This window comes from Eriocheir sinensis, chromosome 22 (genome assembly GCF_024679095.1).
Source record: "Eriocheir sinensis breed Jianghai 21 chromosome 22, ASM2467909v1, whole genome shotgun sequence".
In the NCBI taxonomy this organism is placed as follows: Eukaryota; Metazoa; Arthropoda; class Malacostraca; order Decapoda; family Varunidae; genus Eriocheir; species Eriocheir sinensis.
Genome location: NC_066530.1, coordinates 13,837,026 through 13,852,294, shown reverse-complemented (window position 1 = coordinate 13,852,294; position 15,269 = coordinate 13,837,026). Strand labels below are relative to the sequence as shown.

The following is a 15,269-nucleotide window of genomic DNA, read 5'->3' as shown; positions in this document are numbered from 1 at the left end:
ACTTGTGTCTGTCTTGTCTCCAGGTTGTAGCTATAGTTTACAAGGCTTGAGTTCCATTCGTGTGGTCCGGTGTGATGTCCTCTGTCATCCGGTATCGTAAGACATCCCATCCTTAGTTTAGCATCGCGGAACCCAATCTACTATCACGGTAACTAATGAAGCATCGAAGTGTAAAAAAGTACCAGGAGGACCTATTAATAAAAAGCGATGCAAAGCGGAACAGGTCACAAGAAGTGCTTGTTAATATCCTAGTTATATACATGTCATTTACTTGCATAATATAAACTTGGGTGGGACAGATCCCGACAAGCAGTCGACAAAAGACACGGTACCGCCAATGGTAGTGGAGATGGTGTGAGGCCAATGGTAGTGGAGATGGTGTGAGGCAAGGAGTCTCCTTGGTGTGAGGTGGCTTAGGTGACTCACCTTGATGTTGCGCTCAGTCGGCTGCAGCAAGGCAAGGCAGGAACACGTCTCACACACTCGGTCTTTTAACCACACCGCCCCTTCCTTAACCATGTTCCCTAGACGCTTTCCTCAAGTGGCACTTGCCCTCCTGGTCCTTGTAGCTGCCGTGCACGCCCAGGGCACAAGGGGAGGACTGGGGCCGCCATCGTCCAACCCAAGGTTCGTTGACTCGTCTTCCAGGATTATCGAAACGGCTATATTTATTGAATGGAAATGTGTAGAATATATAAGGATAAAAATATACATAAGTGAGGTTGGCATACGAGAATTGGATGTCCTAGCAGTTCGCAGGCCTGGCATCATTGTTTATCAGCGACGTAGTGTGTGCTGGTAGTGTTTTCAGATTTACAGGTAGGTAAAGGTTGGACATAGGCTATAGGTGCGCCTAGCCTCGGCGTTAATCTCCGTCGCATTGGCTCTTGGGCATTGACCCTTGAGATGTTACTTCTTTTCGACACAACAGATGTTAAGAGCATTCATAGCATATTTTCTAGTTCGTGAGGATGAAATTTTGATTGATGTCTGTGCGTGCCTATCAATGGTTGGATTCAATCAAGTCTGTGATTTCTAGTTTTAAATACCTATTGTGAATAAAGTTGTGCATGTATACTAACAACAAATGATGTGTGTTTCAGGGCAGTGTGTCCTGACCCGAACAGCTTCGGTCGAGTCTGCTTCCAGTACTTCGACCAGTGTGCCTCTGACAGACAGTGTCGCCGGGGGGAGAGGTGTTGCCTAGTGGCCGGCTGTGGCAGGGAGTGCATAGGTGAGTACATGACCAGTGTGTTAGAAACCCTTCATTTGCTGAAAATTGTCTTTTCCTGCTCAAGCATTCCCCTCCTGCAGTTTCCAGTAGTCTTTTCCTTTTCAAGAATTACCCTCTTGCAGCTTCTAATTATTATCATCTGTTCTAGCACGCAGCTCTGGCGGGGGCCCAGTGTCCAAGCCTGGGACGTGTCCAGTCATTCAGTTCATCGTGGCCCCGCAGTGTAGCCCTCGGGACAGAATCGACCGTTGCCAGTCAGACCGGCAGTGCCCAGGGACCCAAAAGTGCTGCTTCCTCGTCTGCAACAGACAGTGTTCGGAGCCATTGTAGATATAAGTTTGTCAATTCGTACGCACCCTTCCAGTGGATCTAATCTAGGAGTAACTTTGCTAATTCTTTCCCACTGCAGATTCAAGGGCTCATGCGACAGAGATTAGCACCGAGGCCACGTGCAGCTATATCATATGCTCCCAACGTTACTTGCTTCCATTTATTCACTCCTAATGTGGTGCCGAGACCCGCCTGATGGGCGAGCCTCCCAAAACTCGCTCTACGAGGGGGGTGCTACCTCGTTGGCTTTCCCGTCTCGCTGGTCGCGGGTTTGATCCCCGGTGCAGGCGAAACCTCTATACTTGTCTGGATTAATTTATCGTGTGCTTCGTTACACGCTGTGGTCATGAGGGAAGGGAAGGGAAATTCTGTCATTTCAATAAGAGTCATTGCAGACTCCTTTATGTTCTTTTGCTCTCGTATAAAATTGAGGGCTTACGTTATGGCCTCTGTGCTGATATCCATCACATTAACCCTTGAGCTTGTTGTGGGTAAGAAATGAAAGGAAAAAACATGACCGTAGATACTTGTGTGGCATAAATTATCTTGCACCCTTGTTTTAAAGTAATTACAAAGCATACTTTCTCTTCAGAGCAGCATAGGTGAGCCAACCATTTGCCGACGCCTGATGTAGACCTTTTAACCTTTTTGTTGCTTTTTTGTTCGTGAATAAAGCATTGCTCTGGTATGTTACGTTTCACTCGCCTTATAGCTACCCTTGTCGACCTTGACGCATCAAATCTTGTTTTAGTGGTTCGTGACACTATAAGGTCGTCAACAGGAAACTACATTATCTCTCTCTCTCTCTCTCTCTCTCTCTCTCTCTCTCTCTCTCTCTCTCTCTCTCTCTCTCTCTCTCTCTCGTTGTAGTTGACAGTGAATTACATTCGTGTGGTCCGGTCTCCATAGCTACTGTCTGGTCACTCTAGTGTGTGTGTGTGTGTGTGCAGGGAATTTTGTAACCGTGAGCACGTGGGGGACAAACAAACAAGGCGGCGAGGTGCAGCTTCCTTATTTTTTAAGCTTAAGACGTTTTAATTTACTCTTTTTGCCTCCCATTTTATTCTGTACGCATTATACATGATTTAAGATAGAGATACCCCTTGTGTGGAGTGTGGACCCTCATCCCCTAGTCCCTTATGGCCTGGAGCAAGGCCAGTGGCAGGGTTCATTGGTCCCGAGCCATGGTCCCTCCTGACGTCACGACCTGCGCAGTAGAGGTGGTGCTGAGGCGGCGGGAAGTCCAGGCAGGAATAAACACCATCTCACACCCTCAGTCGTAACCGCACCGCCCCTTCCTTCACAATGGTCCCCAGACGCTTCCCTGAACTGGCACTTGCCCTCCTAGTCCTGGTAGCTGCCGTGCACGCCCTGGGGTCAGGGAGTGGGCAGCAACAGGGCTCGCCAGCGTACGTACTACAACTCTTAGTTCGTTGACTCGTCTTCCAGGACATCGAAATGGCTATTATTTTTATTGATTATAGATGTGCAGAAAACTTAGATAGGAATATGCAAAATTGTTATTGGCATACGAGAATTGGATGTCTTAGCAGTTCACAAGCCTTGCAATTTTGTTAAGCAGGGGCGTAGTGAAGGCTGGTGATGTTTTCATACTGGCAGGTAGGTAAAGGTGAGTATGCGCTATAGCTGCGCATAGCCTCCGTGTTAATCTCCGTTGCATTGGCCCTTGAGCATTGACCCTCGAGATGTGAAAGATCATTTAGCCACAACAGGTGTTAAGAGCATTTCTAGCATATTTTCTAGTTAGTGAGGATGTAATTTTGATTGACGTCTGTATGTGAGTCTCTGTCACGCACATACATTCTGAAAAAAAGTTGCATGTATTCTTATAACAAACGATGTGTGTTTCAGGAACGAGTGTCCAGACCCGTTCAGCTTCAACAGAAGATGCATCTGGTACCACGATCAGTGTACCTCAGACAGCCAATGTAGCCGTGGGGAGAAGTGTTGCCTGGTGGCCGGCTGTGGCAGGGAGTGCATGGGTGAGTACATGACCATAAGGGCTTTTGGCGACTTCTTATATGTTCTTTTGTTTTTATATAAAATTGAGGGCTTAGGTTATATAGCAGCGCCTGGCCTCTGTGCTAATCTCCATCACATAACCATCGTGAGTTTGTGCATGCATATGGTAGGTATATTAGAATTGAAATGGGTAAAACATGACCGTATAGGTAGCTACTTGTATAATATAAAATGTCAGGAATCTTGCAACCTTGTTTAAAAATTATTACGATGCGTACTTTCTCCCCAATGCAACAGAGGTGAGCCAGCCACTTGCCAACGCCTGATGTGGACCTTTTAACCTATTTGTTACCTCTTTGATCGTGAATAAAGCATTGCTCGAGTATATTACGTTTCACTCGTCCTACATCCTTCAGTCGACCTTGATGCATCATATTATCTTGTCTTGCTGGCTCAGACACTTTCTTAAACTGGAAACATCTGCTCTTCCCCCCCACCCACCCACCTCTCTCTCTCTCTCTCTCTCTCTCTCTCTCTCTCTCTCTCTCTCTCTCTCTCTCTCTCTCTCTCTCAAGTTGTAGTTGACAGTAAATTACATTCGTGTGGTCCGGTCTCCATAGCTACTGTCTGGTCACTCTAGTGTGTGTGCATTGACCAAAAGAAAACACTATTTAGTAGACTTTATAGGTTCTGGATCTGGCGGGTTTCAACGACCCTCCTCAGCAACACGGCAGGAAATTTTGTAACCGTGAGCACGTGGGGGACAAACAAACAAGGTGGCGAGGTGCAGCTTCCTTATTTTTTCAGCTTAAGAGAGCAAGAAGATCGCCAGTAGAACGCCCCTTGGGGAACCCATACTGGCGATCAGAGAGATCAGAAGTGGAAAGGTGCTTTTGAAGCTTCCGGTTAAGGATTGATTCAAAAGCGTTAGATAGACATGAAAATAAAACTATAGGGCGGTAGTTTGAGGGAAGTTTGAGCAGGAAGGAAAGGTAGCTGTTGATAGGCAGAGGCGAAAGAGTTTGACCAGGCAGGGTGACAGCACGAAAGCACAGTTCTTGAGGACAATAGGAGGCACTCCATCAGGCCCATAAGCCTTCTGAGGGTCGAGGCCGCGGAGAGGGCATAGAAAGCATCATTCTTAAGGATCTTAATAACAGGCGTAAAGGTGTCAGAGGGGGATGAGTAGGAGGAATATGCCCAGAATCGTCTTACGTGTCTTATGAAGAAGCGTAGCGTGTAAGCAGCCAGCGTAATTGTAGGAGTCTATAGGCCTGAAGTCACTGACACTCACTGTAGGAAGGTTGTGGAGGAAGTGAACTGAATTACGTCGCATAGGGCAGTAGCAGCAGAAGACCGTCTGCTTCTCGTTTAATACACGTTATAAGCTAAAGGACGAGGTCAGGAACTGGACGTGTCCATCATGCGCGATACTGCTCCTGGTGGCGGAGCGGCCGCCTCCGACTTCCTGATTGTCACCGGCAAATTTGATTCCTATAAGCAACCTATCACTCCTAATGGAGTCCGACCAGTACCACTTCCATTTTTGTAATTACAATTAAATTACAAATTACCTCAGCCTTTAATTAATTACAATTACTTACTAAAATTGCATTTTCAGTTACAATTATAATTACAAAAAAACTATAATTAATTACATTTCAATTAAATTACAATTACAATTACTCCAACCCTGCTCCTGACGTCACGACCTGCGCAGTAGAGGTGCTGAGGCGGCGGGAAGTCCAGGCAGGAATACACACCATCTCACACCCTCAGTTGTAACCGCACCGCCCCTTCCTTCACAATGGTCCCCAGACCCTTCCCTGAACTGGCACTTGCCCTCCTAGTCCTGGTAGCTGCCGTGCACGCCCAGGGGTCAGGGAGTGGGCAGCAACAGGGCTCGCCAGCGTACGTACTACAACTCTTAGTTCGTTGACTCGTCTTCCAGGACATCGAAATGGCTATTATTTTTATTGATTATAGATGTGCAGAAAACTTAGATAGGAATATGCAAAATTGTTATTGGCATACGAGAATTGGATGTCTTAGCAGTTCACAAGCCTTGCAATTTTGTTGAGCAGGGGCGTAGTGAAGGCTGGTGATGTTTTCATACTGGCAGGTAGGTAAAGGTGAGTATGCGCTATAGCTGCGCATAGCCTCCGTGTTAATCTCTGTTGCATTGGCCCTTGAGCATTGACCCTCGAGATGTGAAATATCATTTAGCCACAACAGGTGTTAAGAGCATTCCTAGCATATTTTCTAGTTAGTGAGGATGTAATTTTGATTGGTCTGTAGGCTATGTGCGTCTCTGTTACGCACATACATTCTGAAAAAAAGTTGCATGTATTCTAGTAACAAACGATGTGTGTTTCAGGAACGAGTGTCCAGACCCGTTCAGCTTCAACGTAAGATGCATCCGGTACCACGATCAGTGTACCTCAGACAGCCAATGTAGCCGTGGGGAGAAGTGTTGCCTGGTGGCCGGCTGTGGCAGGGAGTGCATGGGTGAGTAGCTACATGACCATAAGGGCTTTTGGCGACTTCTTATATGTTCTTTTGTTCCTATATAAAATTGGGGCCTTAGGTTATACAGCAGCGCCCTACCTCTGTGCTAATCTCCATCACATTAGCCCTTGAGTTTGTGCATGCATATGGTATGTATATAAGAATTGAAATGGATAAAACATGACCGTATAGGTAGCTACTTGTATGATATAAAATGTCAGGAATCTTGCAACCTTGTTTAAAAATAATTACAATGCGTACTTTTTCTCCAATGCAGCAGAGGTGAGCCAGCCACTTGCCTACGCCTGATGTGGACCTTAATTTTAACCTTTTTGTTACCTCTTTGTTTGCGAATACAGCATTGCTCGAGAATATAAAGTTTCACTCGTCCTACACCCTTCAGTCGACCTTCATGCATCATTATATTATCTTTGCTTGCTGGCTCATGACACTTTTGTAAACCGGAAAAATCTACTCTCCCCCCCCCCCCTAATCTCTCTCTCTCTCTCTCTCTCTCTCTCTCTCTCTCTCTCTCTCTCTCTCTCTCTCCGAAACAAAAGATCCTGCCTATCAAACCTATTAACCTTTTATAACGACCTCTTCACTGTTTATGACGTAACCAAATCACTGGACGTAGTCTATCTTGATTTCCAGAAAGCGTTTGATAAAGTCCCGCATCATAAATTACTTTACAAATTAAAGCAAATAGGTATTGACGGTCAAGTAAACCAATGGATCGCGAATTGGTTGAGCAACAGACAACAAAGAGTAGTGATTGACGGATTTAACTCAGAGTGGGCGCCTGTCACTAGTGGCGTCCCTCAGGGCTCGGTCCTTGGCCCAGTGCTCTTCATTATTTACATCAACGACGTGGATGTTGGACTCAATAACCGCATTAGTAAATTCGCAGACGACACAAAGATTGGTAACTCGGTTCTCACTGACGAAGACAGGCAAAGCCTCCAAGAGGATTTGCACAAAATTTCAGCTTGGTCGGATAGATGGGAGATGCCCTTTAACGTAGACAAGTGCCAGGTCCTTCAAGTTGGAACGAGGAATAAGAAGTTCGAATACGAAATGCGCGGCGTTAAACTCAAAAGCGTTCAATGCGTCAAAGACTTGGGGTCAAAATCGCGCCAAACCTCAAATTCTCACAGCAATGCATCGATGCAGCAAATAAAGCGAACAGAATGTTGGGCTTCATTAAAAGAAACTTTGTATTCAAGAATAAAGATGTAATACTCCTGCTCTACAACAGTTTAGTCAGACCCCACTTGGAATATGCGGTACAGTTTTGGTCCCCCCACCATGCAAAGGATATTGCTAAATTAGAAGGTGTTCAGCGTCGGGCAACGAAAATGATCCCTTCCTTGCGCAACAAATCCTACGAAGAAAGACTTTCTACCCTTAACATGTTCTCTCTTGAGAAACGTCGCCTCCGAGGAAAACTGATCGAATGTTTTAAAATACTTAATGGTTTCACGAATGTAGACAGATCAACATTGTTTATGATCGATGACAGTCTGCGCACGAGGAACAATGGCGTAAAACTCAGATGTAGACAAGTAAATTCAGACTGCACCAAATTTTTCTTCACCAACGTTGTAGTGCGAGAATGGAATAAGCTTCCACCATCAGTGGTCCAGTGTAACACGATTGACTCCTTCAAAAATAAGCTCGACCGTCACTTCCTTCAACTTAATATCAACTAGAGTAGAAGTGCAACGTTTTGGAGTCTTCTGATTAATGTAAAATCACTTAGGTTTAAGGACAGACCACCAAGTCTGGACCATGGGGTCTGTGTGGTCTGATTGACTCCTTCAAAAATAAGCTCGACCGTCACTTCCTTCAACTTAATATCAACTAGAGTAGAAGTGCAACGTTTTGGAGTCTTCTGATTAATGTAAAATCACTTAGGTTTAAGGACAGACCACCAAGTCTGGACCATGGGGTCTGTGTGGTCTGATTTTCTATGTAAATCTCTCTCTCTCTCTCTCTCTCTCTCTCTCTCTCTCTCTCTCTCTCTCTCTCTCTCTCTCTCTCTCTCTCTCTCTCTCTCTCTCTCTCTCTCTCTCTCTCTCTCTCTCTCTCTCAGCATAAATACACCATGAGTTAAATTTAATGAGGCACTTGACATATGCTGATTTGGGACAGGACCACGCAAGTGTACCTTATGCATGGCCTTGTACACTACAACTACGCAAATGCAACTAAATATAGGTAAGCTCAAACTCTCTTCCTCTAGTCTAGTTAGTTGGTTAGGTAGTCATGCAGTTCTCCATCCGAAATTGACCTCTCTTTTGGCCATTCTATACTAACCGCTATATGAGAGCAACAGTTAGCAGTTATCGTTTTTTACTTTTTTTTTTTGTTGTTGTTGCCCTTGAGTTGCTTTCTGTGCTGTAAAAAAGTTAGTAAGTATAGCTCTGGCCCTTAGATTCTGGTGAGTTTTGAGATTGAATTTAGCGAGTTTTTGAGGTTGAATTTAAATGGTTTTGAGGATGAATTTAAAGTTTTTTGAGGTTGAATTTAAAGTTTTTTGAGGTTGAATTTAAAGTGTTTCGAGATTGAATTTAGCGGGTTTCGAGATTGAATTTAGCGGGTTTTGAGGTTGAATTTAAAGTTTTTTGAGGTTGAATTTAAAGTGTTTCGAGATTGAATTTAGCGTGTTTCGAGATTGAATTTAGCGAGTTTTGAGGTTGAATTTAACGGGTTTTGAGGTTGAATTTAACGGGTTTTGAGGTTGAATTTAGCGGGTTTTGAGGTTGAATTTAACGGGTTTTGAGGTTGAATTTAAAGTTTTTTGAGGTTGAATTTAAAGTGTTTCGAGATTGAATTTAGCGGGTTTTGAGGTTGAATTTAACGGGTTTTGAGGTTGAATTTAGCGCGTTTTGAGGTTGAATTTAAAGGGTTTTGAGGTTGAATTTGAAGGGTTTTGAGCATGGAGGTATTAAGGGTGGAGTGGCTGTGAGGCGCGCGGTCAGTCAAGGCCTTGGGTCAGTACTGTCCGCCGCTCTCCCCCGTCCGCCATATTGTTGTAGGGGCTGTCACTTCAGTAGCACTTTTTTTTTACCCCATTTTACACTGTTTATACTTACTTATAGTGTGCAGGCGTGTCAAATGAAACTACAGTGTGACTGCTACCCATATATTGCATGCCAACAGGTCCTTCAGACTAAATATTATATATCATACACAGAATCACATTCCACTAAATAGTACTAATTTATTCATCCTGGCTCTACTTCTGGCGCCTTTAAGGGATATTAGTCGTCCAGTAAACTGTCTGGCTGCATATCTGTGCCTGACCTGCAGACAGGTCTCGCCTATACAGCCTTGATCAGTAACACAAGATGATTAGTGAACGGATCACTGTCTAGCATGTGTTGTGCCAGGCTGGAGAAGACAGCCCTCTCCTGGAACTCAGACTGTACCGTACAAGTGTTACAATGTTGTGCCAAGCATGTGTTGATAACTTTGCATATGGTTGGTCACTATACTGTAAAACTTTCTCTCTGAATTTTCTTTCACACACAAGACAAATGGCAACATCTTTGGATGGAAAAGATAGGCGGCCTTTATTTTCAACTGAGATAAATCAGTGAGTTGCATCCAGATGTTGGGTAAATAAAGCATTGCAGCACGATTCACACTTTAAAGATCTCTCAGGTTTTAAGCTGACCAATCCGGCTATATAGCCAACGATCTTGTCAAAGAGATGTTGCTAACACTTTGATCAAACAATCAATGTGCATATGTCCTGTGCATCAGTCTTGTTTATAAAAGTTATGCACGCTTGCTTGAATATCAGATATAAAAATGAATTAATAAATAACTTACTGGTGAAAAGTAATGGATGGATCAGATTTTTGTTCGCTTGTTCATCGCACCCAAATGAAACACATGTAGTCAGCATTCCAGACCACACACAAAGCCACACCCCTGCCTTTATTACTCTCGCTGCACGAGAGCTCGGCTGAATTATAGACAGAGAATATGTGTGCATGGATCGACTTGGGTCAAGACCTGACACTCCTTATTAATTATCTGTCCTCACCCTGACCTCGGTTTTCCTCGACCTGAGTCATCATAGCCCAACCCATAAACAGACCTGACTCTCCCTATTAACTATGTGACCTCACCCTAACCCCACCTCTTGGACAGGGGACAAACATGCATTCCAACGTAGCGAAATACTTCCATGACGTGTTTCATCACTACCCACAGCAGTCGCTGCCGAGCCCTACAAAAAGATGGCCGACTGACAGTTCACTGGCATCAGCCCGAGCGCCTCACGGCCTCTCCACGCTTTATACCTCCATGGTTTTGAGGTTGAATGTAGCGCGTTTCTTCTTCCTCGTTGGCAACACTGGCGGGACGTAAACAGAGAGGGCGGTGAGGTGAAGTTCCCTTATTTATTTCAGTTTTGAGGCTTTTAACTCACTCCTTTTGCCTCTCACTTACCTCATAATGTCCGTAATATGATAGTTTTGTTATAGAGAGACGTAGAAGTGTTGGTATTAAGGGTAAATGTTCACAGAGTTGCCCGTCTCAAAATTCGTTCAGTAAAGGTGCCAGAGTCATGCATGCTCAATTTGATACTCAAAATTACAACTTTTTCACAAAAATTTCACGCAAACAAGAAGCAAACAACAATTGGAAATTGTTTTTTTGGGGTTTTCTTGGTTAGTAATGATACCACACACTCATATATCATGAAAAACTTTTTTTTCTAAATTCAGTGTTTTTTTGGGTGTAAACAATCACCATTTGTGCATTTCTTCAATGGGTAAGGATAGCCAAACAACAGTATAACTCACATACGTCATTTTTACCTCTTCATTTCATATGTATCGCGTAAACAATTGGCTGTTTATGATGTAAACAATGAAGCTTGTTTGCCATTGTACCTCATATTTTGCAACAATACACTTACAGTCACAAGCAATGGAATGATGTTTTTTTGATAAAAATGTACAGTGCCCCTTTACCCCGGCCTTATTTTTCAGTGGTCTCGTGCTGCAGCCTGGAATATTTGGGCAAAAGTTGCCCTTGGGAAAATATTCGCCAAAAAAAAAATACTTAACCTAGAGCAATAAACCAAACGGCATATGAAAGTACATACCTTGGACTTCAAGATGGCAGTGTTGTTTGATCGGTACGCAGACAACGAAAAAGACTTGGGGGCGAGGGGCATACAAGGGTAATTTGACCCCCATTTATTGGCATTTCCCAGCATGCCAGGATGTACCACAGACTCACATAGCTGGTTATATAATACTGGGCTCATATATACACAGTATCATACTCTTCCCCCTCTACCTGATTTGTCTCTTATAGCAATAATAATAAAAGAAGCCGACATATCAGAAATGGCATGTGAAGGTGGACTAAGGAAATAATCTACTACCATTACTTATTTTCTTCCAGGTGTGTGTGTAGCTACGTCAGCTGCAACCTCCGCCACACTTGAGATATTAGCCTCCCTGCACATGCCCTGACTGCTGCTGCTGGTAATATTGTGAGGCCCAGTGCAAGAGGCAGCCTGATATAGGGGGAAGTCTAGCAAAAAAGGAAGTTCCATAATAGTGTATCATTCTCCACACAACGACACCCACAGTAACGGCCGCATAACAAGGTGAGAAGTTTCAAGACAGTACTTTTTCTTCTTTTTATCTTCCCTCTTTTTCTTTTTATTGTTTTGATTGTTGTTCATCTTCTTCCTCTTTTTTGTTTGCTTGTTATTGTACTTTTTCCTCTTCTTCATCTTCTTGTTCTTCTTCATCTGTACGAGAATATGAAAAATAAGAGACAGTTAAGTTATAAGAAAAAAAGAGTAGGCGGCCAAAAACAATATACCTAATGAGTTAACAGGTGCTGGGTCCTTGTGATTAGTAGGGTTAGGTTATTAAGTTCAGGTGAGAGGGGGCTAACTATTTAAAGCTCTATTGGGCAGGTAGTTTGGGTTAGCTCAGAGATTGGGTTTTAAAGTTTGCACAGAAATAATGATCTCTGAAATAGCATGGAATTTTGGATGGAAAAAATATTAGACACTGTGATGTTGCAATAAGAGTTAGTTAGATGTTGTAATTGTGCAATATATCTGAAATTGGGTTTTAAAGTTTGCACAGAAATAATGATCTCTGAAATAGCATGGAATTTAGGATAGAAAAAATATTAGACACTGTGATGTTGCAATAAGAGTTAGTTAGATGTTGTAATTGTGCATTATATCTGAAATTGGGTTTTAAAGTTTGCACAGAAATAATGATCTCTGAAATAGCATGGAATTTAGGATAGAAAAAATATTAGACACTGTGATGTTGCAATAAGAGTTAGTTAGATGTTGTAATTGTGCATTATATCTGAAATTGGGTTTTAAAGTTTGCACAGAAATAATTATCTCTGAAATAGCATGGAATTTAGGATGAAAAAAATATTAGACACTGTGATGTTCCGATTTGAGTCACAGTTTGATGTTGTAATTGTGCATTGTTTCTGAAGTTGGGTTTTAAAGATTGCACAGACAAGAAAACATCTCAGAAATAGCATGGAATTTAGGATGAAAAAAACATTAGACAGTGTGATGTTGCAATTAGAGGTACAGTTAGATGTTGTAATTGTGCATTATATCTGAAATTGGGTTTTAAAGATTGCACAGACAAGAAAATATCTCTGAAATAGCATGGAATATAAAATGGAATAAGCATCAGACTCTGTGATATTGTGATTAGAGTTACATTTAATTGTTCTAATTATGCATTAGATCTGAAACTGCATAGAATAAAATAATCTCTGAAAAAGCATGAAACTTAAAGTGATGAAATATTGACTCCTTAAGGTTGTGATTGTTTTTCTTAGCTACTAGCCTGCAGCAGTTGTGAGGAAGCCTTAATGCTGTGTGTGTGTCAATATCTGCTCGATACCTCCGCGGTTCTTTCCTCCGCTCACAACTCTGGCTAGTGTAGCGTTGACACCGCATTCCACTGTTTTCTTACGGCAAGGGAGGCAGCAAGGGCAAAATATAAAACCAGGTTGAAAATAGCCGACTAGACACTACTCCGACAAAAGAAAAGAGAATGAGAGGCCAGGAGGGAGGCCAATTTTGGGTGGAGAGGTGTTTTGATACTCTCCAGTTGAAAGACTTTGTCATAGTCATAGGCAGGACAGATGAAGGAAGGCTATTCTCACTTGCTCCCATGTTTCTGTATTGGTTGTACAGTAGACTAGCTGTTTAACTCGATTTGGAACTGGTGTAATTTTTTTTTTATTTATGTTATTTATTTATTTATATTTATTTATTAATTTATTTATTTATTATTTTTTTTTTTTTGTGTGTGTGTGTGTGTGTGCGAAGGAGTCAGTTTGAGGGCACGTCACGAGGAAGTCCTTTAAAAGAATTGCGCTGAATGGAGGTATTACTTCAACGGACTTTTACTGTGTGTGTGAAGGGGTCATCTCAGGGGCACGTTGTAGGGAAATCCGTAAAAAGAAGCGCACTGAATGAAGGGTCTATTGTAATGCCATAGCGGTGCATCAAGACACCTCATCAGACCCTGCAATTGGTTATTCTCATTCTTTTCTTCTTTTTTTCACGGTAATGGAATCAGCTCAAGATGAAAAAAAAAAAAAAACAGAAAGAGGCCAATTAGCACTACTCCTGATATTTTACATTTCTCTGGCATTCTCATGCTCTCCGTACAGGGGCAGTATGTTGCAATCATTTATTTTTCTGTTTCGCCCTTGGTCTGTCGCTTTTACCATAAGAACAATTATTATCCTGCTCTCTTGATAAAGCTAAATTAGTATTGATCCAGTTTGCCAGTCCATCCAGAGCATGACTTCACTGCTCTCATGCTGCACGGCCCATCCATGTTGCCTGCAGTTCAGTGCACAACTCACAGCCTTGTTCTGCTGCCACACAGACAAGAGTGTCATTCAGCTAAGTTGCTGAATGTGGGACTGTGATTCCATTAATGTACAAAATAGCACAGATTTGTTTATATATGTATATTTTTATTTTATTTATTTATTTATTTATTTATTTATTTATTTTTTATTTGCTGCATCTGCATGAGGAGGCCTCTACAATGGTGGATTGTGAGGCAGCTGTTTGGAGTAAGGCATTACATTGACAGCCTGTCTCTCATACACTAAGAGGGACGTCAGCCACGGTCACGACAGACAACATGCGGCTCTGTGTCCTGACGGGCTCCACTGCTGCTGCTGCTGCTGAGGTGAGAGCCCAATCCAGCGCTGAGTTTGGCCTCAGTCGAGGACCACTTGCTGCACCCGGCGTCAACAGTTCTCTCTGTCTCACCTGCTGACTTGTTGGTCCTCAGAGGCAGCTGTGGCAGCCTTCCTCCCCTGGACTGTGAGGGCTGCACCCACCCTGTGGCAGCCTTGCTACTCTCACATACCAACCCTGGGACACAAGCCACAGCAGCAGCAGCAGCAGCGGGATGAATGGCCTGGACCAGCAGGATCAGGTTGCTGCAGTGAGTGGCCTGGACCAGCAGGAGCAGGCTGCTGCATTGTCCCAAGGGGTTCCTGTAGAACCTAACAAGTTTTATTGTCATGAGTGTGGAGAAGGATTTGAGTGGAAGAGTGACCTGATGATGCACATCTACCTCCACTCAAGGGAACCATACCACCCTAAACCCTCTAAACCCTCCGTGCCGCGCAGATTGCCAAAACAGTTTGAATGCCAAGAGTGTGGGAATGTTTTCTGCCTGAAGCCCCAATTCGACAAACATGTCAAGTTGCGCATTTGTAAGAGGAAACTTGATAGGAAAAAACTGTGTGAAGTGTGCGGACACATGGCTAAAAATCAGCATGCCCTAGATGAACACCTATTTGGTCATACTCGTGTGAAAAATTACAAATGTGAAATATGTGGGGAAGAATTTATCACATATGGAAAGCTCATGATACACACAGCTATACACACAGGTGAGATACTTCACGAGTGTCAGAAGTGTGGAAAGAAGTTTTGGTTCCTAGCTACATACAGGCGTCACATGATCAGACATGAGAAAGAAGGAAACTCTGAATGCCAAGTGTGTGGAAAGACATATGTAAAGAAGAATAGTGCTTACTACTGTCACATCAAGTCTCATACTGTTGAATACAGCTGTCAAGAGTGTGGAAAGAGCTATAAAATGAGGCAGGCCTTCAACAACCACTTGAAACAACACGCTAACCTGAGAGAGTT

General features: G+C 43.1%; 2 protein-coding genes across 2 annotated transcripts; both read left to right on the top strand.

Annotated features, from left to right (window-relative positions):
* The first annotated feature begins 429 nt into the window (after nt 1-429).
* On the top strand, nt 430-2,252 carry LOC127002107 (whey acidic protein-like). Its single transcript, XM_050867675.1, has 3 exons — nt 430-627; nt 1,104-1,234; nt 1,383-2,252. The coding sequence occupies exons 1-3, from the start codon at nt 431-433 to the stop codon at nt 1,562-1,564; spliced, it is 510 nt and encodes a 169-aa protein (XP_050723632.1). The 5' UTR covers nt 430; the 3' UTR covers nt 1,565-2,252.
* Nucleotides 2,253-2,436: 184 nt separating this feature from the next.
* On the top strand, nt 2,437-14,544 carry LOC127002298 (uncharacterized). The gene is made up of 9 exons (XM_050868111.1): nt 2,437-2,973; nt 3,437-3,567; nt 3,845-3,867; nt 4,634-4,709; nt 5,281-5,458; nt 5,925-6,055; nt 11,486-11,693; nt 14,137-14,292; nt 14,398-14,544. The coding sequence occupies exons 1-7, from the start codon at nt 2,870-2,872 to the stop codon at nt 11,554-11,556; spliced, it is 714 nt and encodes a 237-aa protein (XP_050724068.1). The 5' UTR covers nt 2,437-2,869; the 3' UTR covers nt 11,557-11,693; nt 14,137-14,292; nt 14,398-14,544.
* The last annotated feature ends 725 nt before the right edge of the window (nt 14,545-15,269 follow it).

Coding starts and splice junctions, on each gene's coding strand:
- LOC127002107 (XM_050867675.1), top strand. CDS start 431: ATGTTGCGCTCAGTCGGCTGCAGCAAGGCAAGGCAGGAACACGTCTCA. Junction 628..1,103: donor CCGCCATCGTCCAACCCAAG/GTTCGTTGACTC, acceptor TGTGTGTTTCAG/GGCAGTGTGTCCTGACCCGA. Junction 1,235..1,382: donor CTGTGGCAGGGAGTGCATAG/GTGAGTACATGA, acceptor CATCTGTTCTAG/CACGCAGCTCTGGCGGGGGC.
- LOC127002298 (XM_050868111.1), top strand. CDS start 2,870: ATGGTCCCCAGACGCTTCCCTGAACTGGCACTTGCCCTCCTAGTCCTG. Junction 3,568..3,844: donor CTGTGGCAGGGAGTGCATGG/GTGAGTACATGA, acceptor CCAATGCAACAG/AGGTGAGCCAGCCACTTGCC. Junction 4,710..5,280: donor TAAGGATCTTAATAACAGGC/GTAAAGGTGTCA, acceptor AGAGGTGCTGAG/GCGGCGGGAAGTCCAGGCAG.